This window comes from Canis lupus, chromosome 21 (assembly GCF_003254725.2).
Source record: "Canis lupus dingo isolate Sandy chromosome 21, ASM325472v2, whole genome shotgun sequence".
NCBI lineage: Eukaryota > Metazoa > Chordata > Mammalia > Carnivora > Canidae > Canis > Canis lupus.
This window is the reverse complement of record NC_064263.1, coordinates 49,033,568-49,058,013: the sequence shown is the minus strand read 5'-3', so window position 1 is coordinate 49,058,013 and position 24,446 is coordinate 49,033,568. Positions and strand designations below refer to the sequence as shown.

Here is a 24,446-nt window from a genome sequence, read left to right as displayed (position 1 = left end):
TCTTTATGAACCTTCCCCTATTGAGTCCTCTCTCTCTTTGTCCCACACATACCCTTGCATTCCCACTATATTTTTGTATTTCACTGTTACAGTAATTATCACACCTCACCTTCCCTCTCCCCAACAAACTAAAACTATATTCAGAAACTATCTTCAGGGACACCTGGGTGGCTCAGTGGTTGAGCATCTGCCTTCAGCTCAGGGCATGATCCCAAGGTCCCGGCATCAAGTCCTGCATCAGGTTCCCTGCATGGAGCCTGCTTCTCCCTCTGCCTATGTCTCTGCCTCTCTCTGTGTGTCTCTCATGAATAAATAAATACAATCTTTAAAACAAAAAAAGGAAACTATTTTCAGTAACTCATTTTTAAGTTTATTGCCTTTTTATTATCTTCTTAACAATAAATGTTCATTTATTTTAATTTGAAAAAAAGTCCAGCCAAAGGAAATTAAGATGTCTTTCATTAACTTCTATTAATATTTTGTTCTAATAATTGTTGGACATTTTTTCTAAGCACATATATGTAGTTTGGATTTTTAAAAACATTGAGATCCTTTATACATGTAATTGATAACCAGCTTTTTTCTCACTGAACCACATGTTAAACACACATTTTCCTATCAAATATGAAGTTAAGTCACTTTCAGTAGTTTATATTACATTTACCTGTCCCCTACTAATGAACATTTGTTTTCATTTTTTTGCTGTTACAAGCAACACTCCACTAAACATCTCTAGGTGTCTATATATTTCACAACTTGTCTAATTATTTCCTTAGGCCAAGCCCCTGAAAAGTAGAAGAGCTAGATCAAAGCGTATGTACATTTTCAAAGTGTTTGATGTGTATTGTCAAATTATTCTCCAGAACCATGATTGTTCGGTCTACCACTATACATGAATAATGAATGTGAGCATTTCTTAAGGTGCTTTTGCCCAATTATAGTTTGTTCTAAATTACCTGCTCATTTCCTTTGCTTTATTTTTATCTATCTTTCATTTTTCTTATTTATATTGCAAGAATTCTTTCTTGATAGACGGATAGATAACCAACGATACACACCTATATATACACGAACACATACACATATACAAGAGCTCTAAACCCTTCGCCATGTATGACAAATTTCATTCACACTTAATATTCTTTTTCTGATGGTAGGAGTCAGAAGATAGAATCTCACTTTTAGGGGGATGAAATTGTATATTGCCTCTATTCTTATCTTTGGATCTGTGAAGGAAATTTTATATTTTTAAGTCTTCATTATAATTATGTGTGTTATTACTTTGTATTACTTGGTTTCCTTACCCAACTTCAATAAGAGACTTCAGTTCTGTCAACAACAAATATGATTGACATTCTGACTTTGAGCATGTGACTTTCTTTCTGTGAACAGCAAATTCTAAATTAAGATTGTCTAAATAAACATAAGATAACCTAATACTAAATCCTGGTTCTTTGTGAGAGATGATCCCCACTAATGACTTTCCTGGTGCTCTGTAGCTAATTGGGAAATAGGACCAGCCCTTTAGAATGGGAAATCAATCTAAAAATATAGATTGCTAAACTACATGATTTCTTTGACATAGGAATATCATAGTTAAAGTTGATAAGGGTTTATGTTACTTGGGTCTTCTGTTTTTTTTGCTACCAGGAAAGTGTAACTTTGAAATCCCTTTTTCTCTATAATAGGTGTTTGGTTTAAGATTATTTGGATATGAATTTTCATTAATAATTTATTTATTTAAGGACACTTCTTATAATAAAAAATTATAATCAAGAGAATTATTTAAAGGTAAAAATATACCAGAGTGCTTGGGCAACTCACTCAGTTGAGCAGCCGACTCTTGACTTCAATTCAAGTCATGATCTCAGGGTCCTGGGATCTAGCCCTTTGTCAGGCTCTGCACTCAGCACGGAGTCTGCTTGCAGTTCTCTCTCTCCCTCTTCTTCTGTCCTTCCCTTGCATGTGTGCATGTGCATGCACACACACATGCTCTCAGGATAAATAAATTTTTTTTTTTTAAAGTAAAAATATGGATGCCTGGGTGGCTTAGCAGTTGAGCAACTGCCTTTATTTAGCTCACGTCGGGCTCTCTGCAGGGAGCCTGCTTTTCCCTCTGCCTGTGTCTCTGCCTCTCTCTCTGTATCTCCCATGAATAAATAAATAAAATTTTTTAAAAACAAAAAAGTAAAAATAGACCAACATTCTTAAAACTACCTTTAGGAAAATTGACATATCTGTTTTTCTTCTGTTGTCAACTGAAACTCATGCTGGGTGACTTATAACAAACTTCTATAATTTATGTAATTTCTAAACAGAATGCTTTCTTACACTGCTGTTTTATTGATTCATCCATGTTTAGATTTTATCATCTTCTCCTTCTGATAGATGAAAATTTAGCGCATTTATTTCTTCTTCCCTGATCTGCTAATGTACCACCAGGGTATTATACGATATGTAATTAGATTATTATAGCTTATTATGATAATTATATAATTACACTATTAAAACATTATTAATATATTATGTAATTCATAACTCTTAAAAAATATTATTCTGACATATAAGTAGTATCAGGTAAGATGTATGTTATATATATTATACTTATGCATATATTAATATATGACATTTAATCGTAGGCCCTACTTAAGGAAATTTTTATAATAAAGTTGATAATAATGATAAAGTTGATTTCTAATGATAAATATCATTAGAAAAAATTTTTAAGATTTTATTTGTTTTAGAGAGAGCACGCACACACAGGCAGGGGGAAAGGGAGAGGGAGAGAAAGAATCCCAGGTAGACTCTGTGCTGAGCATGGAGCCTCATGTGAGGCCCGATCTCACAACCCTGAGATCATGACCTGAACTGAAATTGAGTCAGATGCTTAACCAACTGAGCCATTCATGCACCCCATAAATACTATTAAAATTTTTAAAGGAAAGTATGCTGACATTTCTTAAAACTACGTTTAGATAGATATGAAAGAACTCCATTTCTGCACTCTACTAGAAATGTTTCGGATTCCTCAGCCAGATCTATGGGGAAGGCTTCTTGGAGAAATGAAATATCTGAAAGATAGAAATATTAAAAGAGACTAGATTGTGCTCACAGAAGGATTTAAATAGCTTAGAAAACAATACAGACAATAAATACATTTTTAGATGTTTCTCTCCAAGTATAGCCATTCAGTTCTCAAACGTATTTAGCATATACTACTTAATTAGTATCTGAATTTTATTAACTTCTTCATTAACCACTTAACCAGGGATCAAATATTTATTCATTGTATCTTTTAACCATTTAGCAAATGTAATTTTAGTGGGACAGGCAAATCATTCTAATTTCGTGATGATTTTCACTGTTTTTATTTTGATTCTTAAGCCATGGCTTATGTTAATAACGCATCTTATTCTATATAATACTATAAAAACTACACAAATGCTAATGTACGTAAGTTGTAATCCAGGTGGTATACAGTGTTATAATCTGAACAATTACAGATGAAATTGTATTTTTTTCCATCTAATCCACAACTTTAGTGCTTGCATTTAGAGTTCATTTTAAAAGTGGTTTTAATACTTAAAAGTCTTTTGAAAGGCTTCTAAAACTTGGCAGTCTCAACAAAATGTTTTTGTCTGACTTCCTTTTTAAGTCTCTCTATGGACTTACAGTAAACAAACTTTTTGAAGCGGGAATCTCTAGCCATAATGCAGGAACAGATGAATAGAACACTAACCACTTTATCCTGAAATGCACATTTTCAGTTGTATATAAGATGCCTTAAAGCATCATATAAATATTTTAAGATGTTTCGTAAACTATTAATGGATGAGTATTACAAAGACTAAGATTGGATTCATTAAACAAAACTTACTGTAGGGTTTAGAAGAGCAGCTCTTCTATATCTTTCAGTAGCCCTGTCTCTCATTACTTTTAAAATCCTGTTTTGAATTGTAGCACATAATTATTTTGAAAAGTTCTATTATTTCATCATATAATCTCCACCGCCTACCCTCCTTCCTAAACTAGGAGTTTGTTGATTAGTCTTTAGCATTGTATATGTGTTTTTGTTAAATTGTTACTTTTAAGAAAAGCTTTGTTACTCTAAAAACAGCAATCAGGTGCATTATATACTGTTACTTCTTCATTAATATGTACCTTCAACTATGGGAAGTGTTAATAAGCCTAAAAAGATATTCAGTTTCAGGATAATTGTATTAGACTTTTGTAAGTAAAGCAATACTGAAGTTATCTTTCAGTGAGCAGTTCCTCTCCGGGTAGTTCTCAGACTGTTTTTTAGAACTTATATACTCCGGTTAAGTTGAAAATAGTGTAGGAAATTTGCTGATCCTTAAATTGACATCCTCTCTGTTTAATCATCTGAATATTTCTCAACAAACATATAAGGAATTTAAATCTATTATGTCTTCATATGGAATCTAAATGTGAAAGTAAAGATAGATATAACAAAATAACTAAAGCTGGCGATCTTTAAGATGCTTAAAATATCTGAAAACAAACTGATTAAATTCATATCCTTATGCAAGCATGCCTTTTATTTCTGAGAGATTTTGCTGTCCTAAACACTATTTTTATTTCTGCTACTATTCTCTATAAACTTTTGAATATATCAAAATTACACATGCTGCCATTCAGATTTCACAGTTTACCTGTTCCCTGAAGAAAAGGAATTTCCCTTCGTGTTGGAACTCATGACTTTAAATCGTTTTACCCATTTGTCACCATATGGAATGATTTATTTCTGATGACTGATTCACATTTTTATTAGCCGTCTTTAAATTTTATCAGGTAGATAATCATTCTCCCTTTTTGTTATATGCCAGGGAAAACGTGAGGTGGGGAGTGAGGTGGGTAGTAAGCCTATGGGGAACGGGCTAAGTAAAGAAAAGAGCTCTCCCACCTTCCCTAGTCCTACAACGTTCATTTGCTCTTCTCTTTGCCTGTTCCATTCATGTTATTTGCTTACATGTTTCAGTTAGACTTTTGAATGTAAAGGTTCATCACTTTGGCTAGTTTGACTCTACTCAGAGTCCACAGATTTTGAGTAAAGCTTTCCCAGAATAAGCAAGATATATGTTTTGGTCTGCTTTTCCCTTTATAATCCCAAAGTCCGATTATTTTCCTTAAAAGTTCCTGGATGTGTGTACATGTGTGTGCCTGTCTGCCTTGCCTCTTTTTCTCTCTCCCCTCTCCACCTGCTTTTACAGTTCATTTTATATTTTATAAAAGTATATGTTTACATAGTTGAGAAGGCTGACAGGTACTGTCATATTTGTAGCCTTGCCCTTTTGCTGCCCATTCCCAATTTAGCTGTGTTTTCTGGTTTTTCCTTTTAATTTCCAAATTTCAAATTTATACTGCTAATTCCTGTTTGCCTATGTTTTTCCAATTTTAGATATCATCTACTTATTTTTTATTTTGGACAATAAGGATTTAATACCTTTACATGATAGATACATTTTCTCTCCTACCCCATCTTTCCAAATGTGCTTTGGGTTTTTAAAAGTAAATGTCTGGAGGGGCACCCGGGTGGCTCAGTCAGTTAAGCGCCTGCCTTTGGCCCAGGCCATGACTGCAGAGCCCCAGGATTAAGCCCCGCGTCAGACTCCCTGCTCAGGGGAGAACCTGCTTCTTCCTCTGCCCCTCACCCTGCTTGTGCGCGCACTCTCTCTCTCTCTCTCTCTCTCTCCAAAATAAATAGTCTTTAAAATATATATATACATTTTTAAAAGTAAATGTCTAGAGTGTCTTCCAGTAAATATTATCTCCTGTTATGCCAAAAAAGCATGTAAATTCTCTTTCTTGTATAGCTTTAAGGTCTCTGTATGTAGTATTTGCTTTTATTCCCATCCTTCTTCTTATTCTCCCTTATTTTGCAGAAACACATCCTCCAGTAGATTCTTCCAGTGGGTGCGCAGGAGGTAAACTTTTTTGAGATGGTGCATGTTTGGCAATATATTTTCTTGTTAGTTGAGTAGGTATAGAATTCTAGGTTGGAAATAACTTTTCTGAGAACTGTGAAGACATTGCTCCATTGATTTCTAGATTCCAGTGCTGTTCTTGACTCACATGCCATTTTTATTCTCCATATTTCCTGGGTGACTTTTTCCTCCCGGGAAGATTTTGGAATTTTCCCTTTATCCTTAGTTTTCTGAAGTATCACAATGATGTGCTTTGGTGTTGATCTTTTTCATCTCATTATACCAAATAGTCTGGGCCTTTCTTTCTGAAAATCTTTTTCTTTTCCCTATGAGAAATGTTCCTTTGTGTATTTATGCACATACACATACATATACCTCCATATATACTTTCCTTCCCTATTTTCTGTTCTGTCTTTGGACATTACTGATCTGATGTTGTGTCTCCTGGATTGATCCTCTAAATTCTTTTATCTGCCTTCTAATACTTACCTCTTTTGGTTTGCTTGTTCTTTCTGGGAGATGTCCTTAACTTTATCATACAGCCTTTATTTTGGCTTTTATCTCCCTCTCATATTTTAAATTTTTAAGAACTCTTTTTAGTAATTCAGTATTTCTTTCCATAGCACTTTGTTTCTTTTTGATGAATGTAATAATTTTTCATCTCTCTGGATATGAATTATGGCTATTCTAATATACTCTACTATTTCTCCGTTGTCTATTTCCTTTTACTTTTTTTTTTTTTCTTGTATGTAGTTCTGTGCCCTATCTTGTTGAATGTCCTCAAATATCTGGTGACCCTAGGTACTTCCTGTGTACATAGTTAGGTCTTTTCAGCTTTGCTTTATAGTCATCTCTGGAAAAAGTTGGTTTGGAGGAGCCTGAAAATATCAACACTTATATCTTTTTATTATCTTAGTTTATCTATAAAGAACTGATTTCACATTTAGGAGATGTATAAGCCCAACACCAGTGTATTAGAGAAGTAAAAGAAAAATTTGCATGCATTCATTATTGAGAAATTATTAAAATCCCCCAGTGTCAGCTGTGCATATTGGCCCCAAGTCTTAACCTGTCTAGGGAGTAACTTGTCTTTTAACAGTGACAAAGGAACAGTCACCTGGCAGGACAAGGTGACAGTGATGGGGTAAGGGGACTTTGGGGGTCCAACTTCCTTGTGTAGACTTTCAGTCAGTTCTGTTTTTATCTCCACCCTATACTTTCAGATTCAACCTCTAGCCTCCAGTTCTAGAGACGTTCTGAGGCTTGAGAGGCCTGGGCTTTTATTCGCTTTTGTTCCACACCTTATGTTGCTCTTCTTTAAAAAAAAAATTTTGTTATTTATAACTTTAAAGAAGCAGTATATATTTATTATAAAAAGTGGTCAAATGCTTAAAGAAGAAAATAAGATCACTCAGAATTTTTCCAGTTATAATCTATGCTAATATTTTAATATATCAAGCCATATTACCTTTCACTCTGTTCTCTGTGACTTTTTCCTCCTTTTTTGCTTGCAGAAAGTATGTGTATGCTTTGATTTCTTTTACGTGGATTTTTTTTGTTTTCAAATTTGGGATCATGCTGTATGTAGAATTTGTTACATACTACTTAAGGAGTATTTTTCCATATTATCAGATAACCTACAAAACATGACTTTAAGTAACAATGTAATTGTGAACATCCCCATGTTTTATTTAACCATTATCCTGATGGATTTAATTTTCCCTATGGTAGGGACTCAGTCTTGTGTAGGGGTGAAGAACATACATCTGGATTATCGAAGGCCTGAGTTGGTATGCCAAATCTGCCATTCCTTTATATTACAAGTACGCCTTTTCCATAACTTGTTGATGATCAGTAGAAATTAAGGTTGAGTAATGGAGGAGGTAGAGGTGGGGAGGAGCGAATACCCAAGAGTACAGAACAGGAACCAGAGCCATAGGGGTACTCTCAGCCAGAAACCTTGCCTCTTTGCCCAAGTTTCTCATCCATATGTGGTGCGGCCCCCGTACTGGGAGCAAGGCCCCCAGGGTAGGGGGCACTTTCTGTTCAGTGTCCTTCCACTTCTGAGACAGCTGGGCCGGGACTGGATGTGGGGGCCTCTGAGTGCTCCTGCTTGTTTTCAGATCTTACCATCGACTGTGTCCCGTAGCCTTGTCGCACCCTGTGCCCTTTTACCTCCTCCACTCCTTCATCCCTGCTCCTCATGTAAAGGGACTCCAGTAACATTCTTCCAGTGTCTGTTACTTAAGTCCCAGGGGCAGCACTGAAATGTGAAGTGGGGGAACAGTTTTATGTTATTCTCCCCCGTGCCTTCCTTTATTCCAGTTCTAGCTACATAATATCCTCCCCAAAATCCTCTAATGCCCTGGTGTGCCCACAATATTCCTCCCTTATTACCAATATTAGGAAAAGTTTTCTCCTATTTTCATTATATTATATGGTGTTTTAAAGGAAATCTGGATGGGAAGCTACATGCTTCTCCTCAAGTTACCATCTTGGTTAAAATTGATTGTCTTTTGCAAAGTTAACCTTCATATCCCTTCTTATACTATAGATGTTTCTATAGCAACACATATAAGGTGAAGCCAACAAGGTATCTGGTTCTTCCAGTGAGAAATTCTCCCGAATATTCAGTGCCTCTCTGTCCTCCTCCCCTATCAAACAGAGAAGGTTCTGATAGCATGAATATTATTTTTTATGTTATCAAAATGCATTCATTACAGGACCGCATTTTGCATCTTAAAGTTTCATTAAATATGGATTAAAGACAGTGGCTCCTTTTTAAGAAAGTGAATGCAATAACTGACAAGGTATTAGGAGTGGAGAAGCCACTCTTTATATCTGAAATCATAGTATGTCTATGCCTTGAACTGATAATAAATCTCTGTCAGTGATTTGAGGATGCCTAGAGATGAATTTGCAGAGAAAACAGAGGGTACTCTTTCTATATCATTCTGTTACCTTAATCTTTCTCTCCCTTTGCACAAACTCCTGGGAGCCAAAGTCCATTTTCAGTCATTTTCTTTCTGCCACTCTTTTCTAGAACCATTTCCTACTTAGCCTCTCTCCCTTTCTTCCCTTTTCACTGCTACCCAAGTGTGATGATAACAGCCATCATCTCTGGATAAATAACTGTATCCTCAAACCCCAGAGAGTGTCTGCTGCCTCAAGTCCACAAACATGCAAACTAGAGAGGAAGGGAAGCAGATTCCAAGGCACCTGGCATTTACTTGAGTCAGAGCTCCTCAGTAGAGGACAAGACTTCAAATGCAGTGAGTGGGCTGGGGGAAGGGGGATGTCAGGAACAAGAGAATGCCAAATTTGAGGGAATAACATTTAGGACCTTTTAAGCTTTTCTATAATTGCTCATACAGTAATGGTTCATGATTTCACTGAAAGTTGCCAATCTCTGTTGATTAAATTATACAAGTTACTGCTCCTTTGTGTGAACTCCTTATCTTTGGTCCTGATTGTTGGGCAGCTAATCACACCCATGTGTGTCACTGTAAATGTTCTGAATATAGTTTATATGATTATAATCTGGTTATTTGATGACAACACCCTTCCCATATCTATCGCTACTGCTGCCAGTCTAATCCAGGCTCTCATTTGTTTTGCCTGGGCTATAGCAATAACTGTGTTACTGATTTCTCTCTTTCCCCTCTTAACCCATTCATATTCTATTCTCCACATGGTAAGCAAGGCAATCTTTTTTAAAAAACAAATGGGATCACATCATATCCATGTTTAAAATAATCTTCCACAGATATCCCTTTGCACTTGAACTAAACCCAGACCTTTATTTTGTTCATAAGCCCTAACACAGGCTGGGCCCTTTTGATCTCTCTAGCCTCTTCTTATTTCTCTTCTCCCTCTGACTCACTAGACTTCAATCACATTAGCCTTCTTTCTTTTCCTTGAGCTCAACAAATTTATTGTTGCTGTCGGGTCTTTGTTCTTGCTATTTTCTCTTCTTCCCCCAGATCTTCATAAGACTGGCTCCTCCGCAGTCGTTCAAGCCTCAGATCACAGATCCCATCTTGAGAATCGCCTGCCCTTGCCATTTAATTAATACCCCTGCTATCTCCCATCACTCTCTATTCCACTTGTCTTATTGTCTTTCCAACTCATTTGTCATAATTATCTTAATTAATTAAGATCATTTATTTTTCTACCTTCTTCCCCCAAAAATGTCGGTTCTTAAATGTCTTGTTTCCTGCTAGATTCTCAAAACCCAGAAAAGATCTGGAACATGGCAGGTGCTTAATACTGGGTGGATAAATAAACAGTGACTTCTTTTTATGCCGATGCAATCCTCTTGTTTCTCTTGTACCACAGCTGTCTAAAACTCTTTTTTCCCTTTCATAATTAAACATTCTTCCTAGATTGAAAATACTAGTGGTGCCTTCTCTTTCTAAATGTCTTGACAATATGGTTATTATTATTATCGGGAAATGAATTTCAACATATTTACTTACATGCCATGGATCAGAATCATTTCAGGTCAGTAGAAATCCAGTATACCTACAATGTGTTAGAGAGTTAAAGTCCCAAAAGTGCTTTTTATTGAGCATAAGATATATTGCTACACACTACCTCCTGTACTCGAATACATGATATAGTGGGCTGGATTTTTAGATGGAAAGGCCCCGGAGAGAAGACTTGCTATCTTCCCAAGTGACTACTAATCATTTTTATCTCACTTTTTAAGAGCCTGCCTTATAACAACGCATTTTTAATTTTCTCTCCTTTCCTGTGTGACACCCACATTACTGAAGTATTTTATTGACTATCATCATCTGTTCGAGTCCCTTGTTCTGAAAGTCTGTAACTACATGATTCTTTTTCTCATTTTATGAAGCCTTTATAAAGGAATTATAATCTGCCTCCAGGTTCCTTCTTTATCATTTCTACTCTGTAGGCCCAAGAATCACAGAATCTTGTTAGATAGTATTTTCCCAGGCTCAGTCAGGGGAAACTACAAGTGCCCCAAGCCTTGTCTTCTGGAAAGTTACTGTACATCCTCTAATGGAAAAGTACAGCAAATCTCTTTTATAGACATAGAGCTAGCATACCCAATGTTTCTGAAAGCCTGTTTAAAATGTACAGTGCCCCTAACCCAACACTCCAGTTTGCCATACCCATTTAATGTACTTTATCACTTAACTAGCTAAAAGAGAATGATAGTTTATTATATAATTGTATTTATATATTCTGGGAATCATATTCAAACTGAAATGTCAGCTTATTCTCTTTTAGTTTTCATGGATTAAATGGAGACATAGTCCTTTTGTGGTTACAGTAGAGTGACTGTTGAATTTGTATTTAAATCTTTAAATCTTGTTTTTGCTCTGGTTCTCTCCTAAACCTTTCTGGGCTACTAGTCAGCCGACGTAGTCCTGAATTGACCATCTCTTTTCTGCCCCCTTCATATTATTGTATGTATTTAATAGCTAAAAGGATGAAAAGAACCTACTGGATTTATATTTTGCATACGCTGTATGTTTGTAGCATCTTTTCTTCAAGGCTCAGGAAAACAGTGGTGTGTGAATCTATATTAACGACCATATCTCCATGTTTCTCCTTCAAGTTATCATATCTGTCCCTCCAGAAGAGCAGAATTATGGCCAAAGATGTAGCATTATAACATTGCCGTTGATTTCACTGACAAACTGTGTCAGTGTCTTATGGAAGACCCCCATTTCCATGTTTTTTACAAGCAGTAGGGAGAAAGTGGCCTACCATTATGGGAATTAGCTCAGTGCCGCTCTGGGGTATCCCTCTCTAGATGCTGTGTACAAGGAAAATAGTGACTGGTTAATCCTTATCTCTTGAGACTTCATGTTCCATTGTGTTTTGGGTTTTTAAAATAATATCACGAAGCCTGCATTTTCAAAGAACACTTAGATGTGCATATTTTAATGATACTTTGGGTTTATATTACAATTTATCATTAGCTTTGATAAACTGGGTTTCTGATAAACAGAAAGTGAGACATTGTTTGAAATATGTTCTTTTAGTGATAGAATACTGGAAAGTAAATTACAACTTTCTCTGTGAAAGTAGTAGTGCCAACAGTTGAAGCGTATTTACATTTCTAGAGCCTTTCTTTGAACCCTAAGTTATTTTATAGATATTATCTAATCCTAGAAAATTCCCGGTACATGAAGGTAGTATCCCCTTTTTTCTAGGGGCGTTAATGCCCATACTGCTTAAGTGAGTTGCCCAAGGTCACTCGGTGAGTTGTTGCTAGAGCCGGAAATAGAATCCAAGTCTCCTGACTCCCAATTCAGCTCTCTATCCTCGATATAGTTTTCTATCCTCTATATACCCCTGCTGCCTCTCAGGGGAAAAGAAGTTAATCTTCCAGCTATTAATAGCCACCAAATTGGTGGTAGCAGCACAGTGGAGAAAAGTAACTGTCTTTACACTGCAGCATTAGTATAAAAATATCTGGTAATGGAAAATTTGACAAATGTCATGTTAAAGGGAGTGGAAAATTATTTTAAGATCTGGATCTCATTTATCTGGTTCTCAGAAAAGTAAAATTCCTTAGTAGAACAGGGATCATATTTTTCTTCCTGTTTTTCAATTGTCTTTCCTAGAGGGTAATTGTCAACCTAGCCATAGCAGAGACTATCGTCAACTAACATAATAAGAATGATGCGTGTACTGTTGGTGATTGTTGTAAGTGTATCTTCTAACTCGGTTGAAAGTTTGAATTGAATTATTGAAATACGTAATACTTATGCAGCTTTCAGTGTTAAATTAGTATTATATCATAAAGTTAGTATTATATCAGTTGGGAATTGTATTGCATGATTTGAAAACATAGTAGTTTCTTTCCTGGACGATACACTTCAGGCAAAGTTACTTCATGTCAGGCACCTTAAGTTCACCATGAATGAAACAAAGCAGAAAAATATTAATAAAGAAATACAAGATTGGCACACTGGAGTTGATGAAGTTTATTGTTTGTGTATGCAATTAATCTTTTATATATTTTTAAAAAGTGTTTGAGAGGTAAATATTTAAGCATGTCTGGATTGTGGGAATTCAAACTTAAGTTTAAACAAAACTATTTCTTAAGTTTGGACCAAGGAACAGGAATTTCCCTGGTGACAATCTCTGAATATCATATTTATGTTTAGATAGAACTATAAGTCTTTAATCAGAATTATGTTTTGATTTTAAGTGTAAGAGAGAGAGGATTGGTGGAAGTTGGAAAATGCAAGGAAATGGCAAAAATTAGTTATCTGGGACCCAGATGACTGAAAAAGTATAATTACAAATTAATAGTGAATTTCTTTAGGGAAATATATACATTTACCAGGTGAAGGATGAAGAAGGTAACAGATGTTGGAGAGGTATAGCAAGAAAATCATTTTGAAAAGCTACAGAATTTGTAGGATAGGGGTAAGAAAAGTTCATTAAACTTAGTGACCTCTTGACATTTGGGAGACCTACTTGGACAGAGTGACGAGGGTCATGTTAAGGATACTCTGACCTCTTCAACTTATGTTCATTTATCTTAAGGTATTAATCTAACTTTTGAAAACCTGTAAATTATGTATGGTATAAGAAACAAACAATCAGAATGCTTAATTAACCACAATACCTGAGATAGTAACAGATTTAAAATTTCATTCACCTGAGATTTTATTGGTTATTGCCATTCCTGTTTAGACTAGACTTCCACTCAATTAATAAATAACTGATGATACTTTATGATAGGACAAGTAACTAATCTCTGTACCTATGATTGTTGAATATTTTATGTTAAACCTAAATCAAACATAAAAGCTGGAAATTGCTTGTGAATATCATTAGAATTTGTTGGAATGTTTTCATGATTACCCAAAATCTCAATTTTGCTCTATGAATTAGTATTTATATTAGTCATTTATTATTTATTTTCTGTTAATGTTAATTAATGTTAATCTCATTAACATTATTTAAGGTTACTAATAACCTGTTTTTTTTTTCCTTTCCAACTTTCTTTTACATTTTCATCAATTGGCAGAAAATGTATTTTATTATTGGTGGTGGTGGTGATGTTTAACTGATAGAGTTATTAGAAACCTAGGTGACATTATTGAGATTCTTTTTAATTTTATTAAATAGGCATATCTTCAAGTGAATCCAATCTGCTTAAAATTCCTCCCCATAAAAGAACCCGAAGAAAACTAATGCCTTCTCCCCTGAAAGCAGCACATCCTCAAAAGTCCGCACTGTCTGAAAGTTTGGAGCTCAATGATTCTCTCAGCAAAGAACTTCAGCCTATTGTGTATACGCCAGAAGACTGTAGAAAAACTGCTCAAAATTCATCTATAGTGACCTCATCAAAACCATTATCACAAGCTACACGTTTTCAGACCATCAGCTCAAATGTAAATGGTGAGAATTCTCTGAAAACATTATGTGAAATAGATACTCCTCACAGCCGGAGAAAAGAATATGGACAGGAAGATTTGGACTCCACATTTATTATATGTGAAGACATCAAGAATTTGAAGAGTAAATCACCTGAGCAAGAATCACTGCCAAACAATAATAACATTTTACAAAGGTACAAAAAAGAGTATTTGCCAGTTCTTTTGTTTTTGTTCTTTTTTTACTTACATAGCCTTAAAACTATAGCTTTCTTTCTCTTCTTTAGTTATATTTAAGGTCTATTTCATGAGTCAAGTATGTAGTCTTGATTATAAAAGTCAGTATTTTACCTTCATTTAGCCTTGTCTTTTTAAATATTAATCCATTAACACAATATTTTAATCTTTAATTTGATATCTTAGTTGATTGACCCTCAGTAGGCTAGAAGAAACCTTAAGATCGATTTAGTTCTACATACTCCAAAGTTAGGCAGGACAATCAGAGGTTTACTATGTTTATTATTATTTATTAATATATACACTAAAGGAAATCTCACATTTTTTATTGATATTTAGCAAACCTCAGCTTACCCTAAATCATCATCCTTCTTAGGTGCTGGTGACTACATGGCATCCTAGCAAATATCCTTCTCACTTTGTCTCACTTCTTATTTCATATCCTGTACATTTCATCTGTATAATCACAAGTAATCCAAATATGAGAAGACTGACACCTTCACCTTTCTATGCTGTTGGGATGCAGAAATCCTTGAGAGCAACTCTTTCTATGATACAAAAAAAAGAAAACCCAATGGCAAGCAAGAGAGGCTTTATAGGCTAGAATAATATCTTTCTTTATATATTCATATGAAATGGTATTCTAATTATGAAAGTGTATGCCCCCTTTTTCTCCATAGTACAAATCAAAATTACTCTATTTTTTATTATCTAATATACAGGCTTGCCTCTTCTTCATTCTCAACTAAACATCCTCTGCCTATACCAAGCATAGAACCATCCTACATGGCAATGACGGCTGCTGCCAGAAGGAAACGGAAGTTAACAAGGTACAATTAACCATCAACTGGTTCAGTGCTTACACAACATCATCTTTATACTTTGTTTCCTACGTCTCCTTTTTATTTCTTATAATGAAACTGTGAATTCATACTTAAATGTACATATAATTAATTGCTCTGAATGCAGCACTGGGTTTACATTATCAAAGGCAAATCTTGATAAAGCCCAAGTATTTCACTTGCTATTTACATAAAGTATTCTGTATCTTAGATTATTAAAAATAAATTGAAAAGTCTTCTGGCCTTCAAAAATGTCACTTAATTTTAACTTTCTTCTGGTGACAACTTGTGCTCATTTGGTATTTCTCTTTTTGTACATTAATGAATTTCTTCAGTCCCAAAAATGTATTACTTTAATGGATTTTGATATATGACTAAAATGTAATGAGTGAAGAGACTTCTATTTCTGGCTATGACAATATAGCTTATATTAGACGAAACCACCCATCAACAACAGTTATAAAAGCCGATGAAATACAACCAACAGCTACTTTCAAGGCACTGGAGACTAACCAAGGCAGCCAGGACTTGAAGGTCTAAGATCCAGAGGAAAGGAAAACAAGCTATAGAGAGCCAAACCTTGTCTGCCTCTTTTTTCCATTTAGTATTTGCCAATCCATGGCATCAAGTCTAGAAGCCAAGCACAAAATGGAAGCCCACAGCTATCAGCAGTCTCACTGAGTTAGGGAAACAAAGTAATTCTGTGTGTAGCTTTTGCCCTCAATATAGCTGCCAAGTTCTACATTCTGTGGGGTAAAAGGCCAAGAAACAAAGCTGAAAATGGCTAAGGAAGCAAAATAATTCTGTGTGTAGCTTTTGCTACACAATCTGAACTCTGGCATAAGAGTTCAAGAAACAAAGCTGAGAGGCTAAAATATTAAGCAGAATTTTAACATTCTCATGGGAGCTAGGACACAAAAACTGTTCAGGGATCATTGAGAAGAAAAGGTGCTATGAAACCGCCAGGATTTTATTTGAGACCCTCGAAGTCCTGTGCTCTATAGGAGTAGGGTAAACTGGAAGTAGACCAGTTCTTGAAAGCCTGAAAAGACCTCACACCACCTCTATCCCTTTTGGATCGAGGTGATCTGTTTCTGTTCTGCTTTCCTACCAGAAGAAAATTAAGTCATTCCTGGAGAAATATACCAACTAGAGCATCTACAGTTTTGTGTAGGTTTTTTTTACATGTTTATGGCTTAAGCAAAAATTACCAAGTATGTCAGGAAACAGACTAAAAATCTAGATCCATTAGTGATACTGTAAAATTATCAGGTAGGTACTTTAAAAATAAGACTGTGATTTAGTTCATCAAAATAGTGATAATTCCCCCCCCCCCCCAAAAAAAAAAAAAACTGGATTGTATATTCTAGAGCTAAAAAAATTAGAATCTACTGAAATTGTAAATAAATAAACAATAGATTAAGCACAGCAGAAGAGAGTTTAGTGAACCGGAAGATAGATTGACAGAAAAAATATCTAAGCCAATGTTCGAAGGAATAAGATAGAAAATATGGAGAAGAGTGAAAAAAACATATAAGACACAGTTAGAAAGGTCTAGTATGTATATATTTTGAGTCCCAGAAAGAAATGAGAAAGAATGGGGGAAAACAGTGTTTGAGGAGATGCTGGCTAATAGTTTTCCAATGAAAAAAGATAACTAATCACAGATTTGAGAAGTTCTGCAGACCACAAGCAGCATTAATACAAACAGAAACATAACTAGGTACATCGCAGTAAAACAGCTAAAAATCAAAGACAAGGAAAAATCTTACATCCTGAGCTGTATGACGTGACTCCCGTTGCATAGTGTTTACATCCCCACAGCCGTGAATGCAATGACAACATACAGTGAATGGTTATATTGTAAAATGGCTCAGACTTGCTTTACCTCTTTTACTTTGACGTGATTATGGGGAAAAGAGTATAAGATCCTAGGATAGAATAACTCTTTTTAGGTTTCTTATTTTCCACCATGAACCTGTCATCATCTGGGCCAGTCTAAACAAATTTACAATAATCTATTTGTGCCACATAAAGTATTATCTCATAGGTGCATTTAGGATCTGTCCTTTCTCCTCCAAAGTACAGCAGAGCCTTGGAATGTAGATTTAAAATTCATGGACTGATTTTTCCAGAATGCCTCTAACTATCCATGACATTTAAAATTCTGTATTTTGCTGTGGCACAAATTTAAATGATGCAATTTGTCTGACTCTTGTATTGGGTATCACTCACTTAATGAGTGAGCCTAGCTAACCGTCATCATCTTATTACTAATTTTCATTGTGTTGATTGTGTTATTCTTTCCATTAATTAGTGGTGGTGACTTTTCTGGTTCTTCACTGATAGCATGATCTGTTGTGTTAACTAAGATGTAGCTAAAGTTTATAGCTAATAATAAGTTTTAAATGCATACATAATCATTATCAAAATTAATTGATTTTTCAAGAAATGTCCAGGTATGTAAGCTATATGTTTAGAGTGGTTTTAGATGACTTAAAGAGCTTCCACTCTTTAGAGCAACTAATATTGCGAAATAATACTAAAGGACATATAAAGAAAGTAAGATTTCTCATAGCCTATTAATTGCTCTATTACATTCCCTCTGGTACCAATAATTAGATCCTGCCATTAACTAAGGTTAAAAGAGATTAATGCTAGAAATGTACATAATTACTTTTTTTTTTAACCTTCCTTTTCCTCAATTAAACCTACATGAGTTTGAGAGTAATAAACTCTGGTATTTTCCACTTAGCAGCTTTATGTACATATTTGGGGGTGTGTGTGTGTGTGTGTGTATATCTATGAATATATACCTATATATATACACATAAGGTTTTTAAAAATGAAAAGAAGGCTCCATGTGTATAGTTATTTTATTTAGTTTGTATCAGCTTTTCTCTCTGAAAAAAAATTAGAGTCCCAAAGCTCTGGATATTCTCAAAACCTACAAAACTCCATTTTTTAGTTCCTACTTAAATTGAGAATATTAAATTTTTAATCATTACAATTTATTTAATATCACTGTAGCAAACTGTTTTAATTAAATCAGGCTACTAAATATACAAATGTAGTATATATGTATATATTAATCAAAGTTTTGGGGGTTTGTTTGCTTTGTTTATTTGGTTTGTTGGTTTTTGTTTGTTTCATAGTCTTTCTTAGCACCCAGAAATGGGTCTCACACTTGTCACACATTTTTGGTTTGTTTTGAAAGACACCTAATGGTTCCAACTAGAAATTATCTCAACTGGAAGAATATGAGATCTATATGTTAAGGAAGGAGAAACATACGATCCATATAAGGAAACAAAAGGTTAAATCTTAACTTTCATCAATAGATATGGAAATATATTTGGCACATAACTAGAAGAATCTTTAGATTTCTTCTCAATATAGTCTTTAACATAATTTGAATTTCTCATACCAATTTTAAGTCCTATTTTATGATCCAACATAAATCTAAAATAAATTTATAACATGAATGTTAAACATTTGATCAGTGGATTATTTTATCTAAATCCTTAAAAATGTTTGCATGTATTTCACTTAAGTATATACAACTTACTTTGTTAGGCTTTGATTTCATTCCTAGAAATACGAAGTTTCTTTCAGATAGATATTCAAAAGCCTAATTTTCAAGTAAAAACAGTTAAATAGTAAAAACAGACATCCTAGAACTAACCAAAGTGAAAAATCATACCATAAAATAATAAAGACAATTTTAAGAGAAAAGATTGGGAAAACTAACGCTTACAAAAGTAACCAATGACAATGATCTTTGTACTTGAAGAAAAATCACCAAATGACCAAAAAAGATTTTTTGCCTTGAGACAGCTGTTATGTTATCCAAGAAGGGTGTTTAGTATCCAAAACCAAATTATATCAACTTATTTCATTTAGCACCATTTAGGAATAGAGAGTTTCTACAACTAAATTTGCTAGTACGGTCATAGCACTAGTACGGTCTTGTTACCATTTTGGGTAGATATCATTTATGTTCTTGGACAGAGTAGGCAAAATTATCATTTGAAAAACCATGATCATTTTTCTTACAGGCTTTAGAAAAATTGAGGTACATAGGTTGAGTTATTTTTGCCAGCATGTAGTGTGCTCCCGCCTATTTTTCTTCGCTGTCGTATTAAATTGCCATTTCTGACCTCTTTTGATAACTCTACCACCAATCCATCTTCTCCCCATTCTACAAACACACCCACATCAGTTTACCCTGTGGTTAGGAAAGGATTACCAGAAGAGCAAAGTGTGGCCGTAAGAGGGAAGCCTCCAGTGTTAATGCAACTATCAAATTAGTATCAACTTGTAAAATGGTATATGATATCTTTTTTAATCAGAAACTGCCTAAAATTAGCTTGTTTAAATCAGTATGGAGGGGGGGAGATGCTCATTTATCCCTCCCTCGATCCCAATCCTGCTTGTTAGAACTTGATCCTCTTTGGGTTCAGAAGGATTGGACTGTTATTCTTCGGGGCCTAGCTCAAACTCATCGCATCCACAAAATCTTTCAGTTGTTTTTTGGGAGGTTTTTTTTTTTCCCCCTAAGTTTGAAATCAGGAACCTATAGCTCCTTATAGTTTGAAACCTATAGCACTGTGTTTTACTTTACCTTGTATTATTTTGCGTATTTGTCTTATTTTCCTCCTCCTCACCATATAGTCATTATGTAAGTTTTTAGAACAGGTGTTATCACTGCCTAATTTATAATATCCTGTAACATGAGGCCATAGTGATAGGTGTTTAATAGTAATATGTCAACTCAAATTAAGTTGGAAATTTGACCCTTTGATATATAAAATTCATATAATTTTTTTTAAATGAAAATAGATCACTAGGCAGCCTGGGTGGCTCAGCAGTTTAGCACCGCCATCGGCCCAGGGCGTAATCCTGGGGTCCTGGGATCGAGTCCCAAGTCGGGCTCCCTGCGTGGAGCCTGCTTCTCCCTCTGCCTGTGTCTGCCTCTCTCTCTTTCTTTGTATCTCTCATGAATAAATAAAATCTTTAGGAAAAAAAAAATCATTCTTTTCAGTTTCTATGATTGTAATCAGAGAGTCTCAGTCTATTACCATGTTTTGATTGAAAGCAAAGTTTCCAAACAATCACATTTGGTTATATTCTCCAGATTAAGGTTCTTGCTCCAATTTTGTAATATGAGCTTAGTTTTTCACCTCTTGCAAGGTGCTCTTTATCTCTACACTTCGAATAATAGTGTTTGCTTATATTCTAGCAGAGCACCCTGAAAAGGTTTTGTTACAGAATTGTTACATATACCTACACTCCCAATCTCCAGTTTGAATAAACATCATTAAAATCACACCAAATTTCCTATTGGCCAAAAATGTATTTAGTGCCTCCTATTTATTACTTTTATGGGATTTTGCAACTTATTATTCTATCATTTTACTTTCTCTTTAATCTTCATTGCATATAGAGTATGTATTAGAATTTATAAAAAATTCTTTACTAAAATAAAAAAAATTTCTCCTTAAGTTCTGCATCAAATACTTCATTAACTGCTGAGGTAAATCCTGGATTTGCCAAACGTGTTCGACAAGATGATGCAAGTGAAAAGGTCTTACAAGAAAACAGACCAACAGTGGGTATGTCTCAGCTTTTAATTTGACATTTAATAACATGATTACCAAATATATGTATAGTACTTTACATTTTCTTACAGTGTTTTCATTAGAATCTCCTTTTATCTGCTCGTCAACTTATTAAATGATAAGTATGACTATGTTAAAGGTAAGAAAAGTTAAGACACAAAATAGAAAATACCCAAGATTACGCAGATACTTCATGTGGAGCCAGACTTCTAACTCTATATTCTGTATCTTTTTTGTTATCCATACTGCTTCACACTGCAGAAGAATCCATAAATAATTTGACTAATAATTGAAATAACTAGCTAAGTATATTATTTAATGGGTTAATGATAACAGATAAACTTTACTTGAAATTTCTCTCTTATTATCTTTAATAATTTGCTCTGTGACTCAATCTGCAGTTATTGCCAAGCTTCAGTCTGTACCTAGGTTCAGTCGTATTGTAATTCCCATTAGCAAGTTGAAAAAGATGCTGCCGGGGATGACTATGTCTTCTCAACTGCATATGGTGGTGACATGAATCTGTAGTAACAAAACCACATCTTTAGTGAAGCCAGAGGTTAGGCCTTAGTATCCAGACCTCTGTCTCTCTGATACTATAATGCCTAAAACTTCATTTAAGAAGTATTTATTTACTATGCACTGACTATGTGCTAGTTTCTGTGCTAGATAGCAAGATCATTAAGACTCAGTGTGGTTTCTTCCCTAAAGGAACTTGTAATTACTGCACTTGGAATTTAAAGAGGTTTCATGAGATAATGTATGTTTGTTTCTAAGAATAACATGAAAACTATTGTTATTTTTTTTCTATCAATGCTCTTTCATTAGAGTAACATTAAATTTCTCAATGGCTTTGCCGGACTGTATTGATAAATCCTTACTTCATGTGGTAGCCATTTTAAGTTCAGTGGAAATGCCTTTTGTGCAAATTTTTAAAATCAAGCAAAAATGTCCTAAAACATAAAATTTACTAAGATTATTTGGTTTAGCACACCAAATTTAATAATGTTTAACAATGTGCATGTGCAGTTGGTATGAATTTGTACTGCGCCATTAATCTCCTGAAAAAATTCTCCAGGAAATCATATTTCCAAAAGCAAATAATAAACCTCTGATACTTCTCAAATAGAGATTTGGTTTTTCTAATATGCATATTTTCTAACCATAAAATACATCAAATATCTCATATATAAAGAGAGGTAAATTTAAAAATTCTACATAGAAGTAGGAGTTGATATTAAATTGCAGAGCTGTCCAAAAAGCAAAGAAAGGGTTAATCTAGGTTAAAAGATTATGTATTGGTAAGGATAATAGACCACTTAGAGGTATTAGTTTAAGGGAAGGTAACAATTTATGTATATTAGGATATCGAAGTTAAAATGCCCAAATACATAAGAGAAATTACTAGAAAAAGTAGGAAAGAACTGGTACTGCGTGGGATCCCTGGGTGGCTCAGTGGATTAGTGCCTGCCTTTGGCCCAGGGTGTGATCCTGGCGTCACAGGATCGAGTCCCACGTCGGGCTCCTTGCATGGAGCCTGCTTCTCCCCCTGCATCTCTCTCTCTCTGTGTGTCTCTCATGAATAAATAAATAAAATCTTAAAAAAAAAAAAAAAAACGGTACTGCCTTTCTTGGAATATGTTCAACTGAGTTCTCTAACAGTGTACAAATAAAAAAACAAAGGAACATCAGTAAGAAAAAAGGTAACTACAATTTACTGAGAAATGAGAATACTGTCAAGAGAATATGTGCCTCTAAACTAAAACCTAACGTGACAAGAAAATGGATAAGAGATTAAACTGAGCCATAGAGAAGTCAGTGACACTTTAACACGTGGATGAGTAGACAGTCATTGTGAAGGCTGGTGAAGAACCAGAGGAATGGGTATTTGAGGGGTGGCAGTAAAAGGAATAAGAGGTATGGGACCAGGATTAGCACGTAAGGAAGTACTAGATGCAAATTATATTCCTAAAAATAGGAAAAACATGGAAGTTTAGAAGCTTTAGGGAAGTAATCCATGAAGAAAAAAATGATGATGCAAAAAAGAAAGAACAATTCTTGTAGAATAGTCTTTCATTAGTTCAGAAGAACAAAACTTAAATGTGGTAGCTTATTCAGTGATGTTATTTGATACCTGCTGGGGAGGGGGTGAGATGTCACATGAGCACACTAAAAACTCGGCAATATGGAGAAATGAATTTCTGTGTTTAGACCAATGTTATTAATGTTACCTTCATGTTTTATTTAAATCATGTTAGTTAACAACTATAAATTTTAAGAATAAATTTTCTTCTAATGGATATAATTTTAACAAACTTTTATAAGTTGAGTGAATAGTGAAAAAATTCTTTTTGAATACTTTTAACATATTTATATGTCTTTTTATTTCTTCTCTAGACTATAAAAGAAACGTCCATAAAGTAAATCCAAACATGGTTAGAAAATTTGGAAGAAGTATTTCAAAAGGAAATCTGAGATAAGTCACTTCAAAATCAAGGAAAATGGAATTGACAAGTCTCCTTTTAAAAGGATCTGTTGCCAGCGCCCTTTCAGAAACTAGCTAAAATCTTTGAAAGAAGACCATCTTAAAGCTAGGTTTACCCAAATACCTTCAGTGAGCAGAAAATAAAATTCTTTCTGTTTTGTTCTTTTGTAATCTAAGCAAATATTAAATTTCAAGAGAAAAGGCTATGTTTTAATAAAGATACTAAAACATTTGTCGCCCTTTATAATCCATAAGTCGGCATGGTAGCAGGTCAGTTTTACACTGCTATAGCAAGTTGATTAGGACATTTTAGAAAACAATAGTCAAATTATCCTTTTTCTTTTTAAACAAGGAGAATTTAGAAGTGATAAAATTATGGCCCAGGATACATTTGGTCATACATTATTTTAATCCTATATATAACTTTACTTTCCAAGAGTACTTTGATGTACAAATGTACATATATGTGCCCATAAAGTCGTTGTAAAGAGTATTTAAGTAGTCTGCATGAATAAAATACTAATATTGTTCCTTGCTACTCACTATATTAAAGATGTAGATTTTACAGTGTTTGCTTTTCTGTCTTGTTACTACCCCTTACACACTTTATACTATTATTTCATATAAAATGGGAATTTTGTAGATTTGTATTTCAGATTAGATCAGGATATATGGACTAGAGCCCAGTTTGAAAATGATCCATAGATTCCATAATGATAGTGAGACAAAGTTTTAATCGTCCCTCCTCCTATAGAAGCACACAGAGCTGCAAAGGAATCATACTGTTCACCTGCCTTGTTTACTTGTTCATCTTCTGAATGCACACATATTTGATTAAACACATTTAATTTTATGTGGCCTGGGAATTGTTCCACCGAAACAAACACTTAACAACCCGTTGAAACATTTTAGGCCTTTTACTTTAGTCCTGTCTTTCAACTTAA

At 34.5% G+C, this 24,446-nt stretch overlaps 1 protein-coding gene across 2 annotated transcripts in view; it reads left to right on the top strand.

Moving 5' to 3' along the window:
• KIF18A (kinesin family member 18A) overlaps positions 1 to 24,067 on the top strand; it is a 78,402-nt gene extending 54,335 nt beyond the window's left edge. For both annotated transcript variants that reach the window (XM_025459819.3, XM_025459820.3), the window contains exons 14-17: positions 14,070 to 14,514; positions 15,277 to 15,384; positions 20,902 to 21,011; positions 23,415 to 24,067. In XM_025459819.3, coding sequence (XP_025315604.1) covers positions 14,070 to 14,514; positions 15,277 to 15,384; positions 20,902 to 21,011; positions 23,415 to 23,497 — 746 coding nt within the window. In that variant the 3' untranslated portion in view covers positions 23,498 to 24,067. The remainder of the gene's footprint in view (positions 1 to 14,069; positions 14,515 to 15,276; positions 15,385 to 20,901; positions 21,012 to 23,414) is intronic.
• Positions 24,068 to 24,446: the final 379 nt, after the last annotated feature.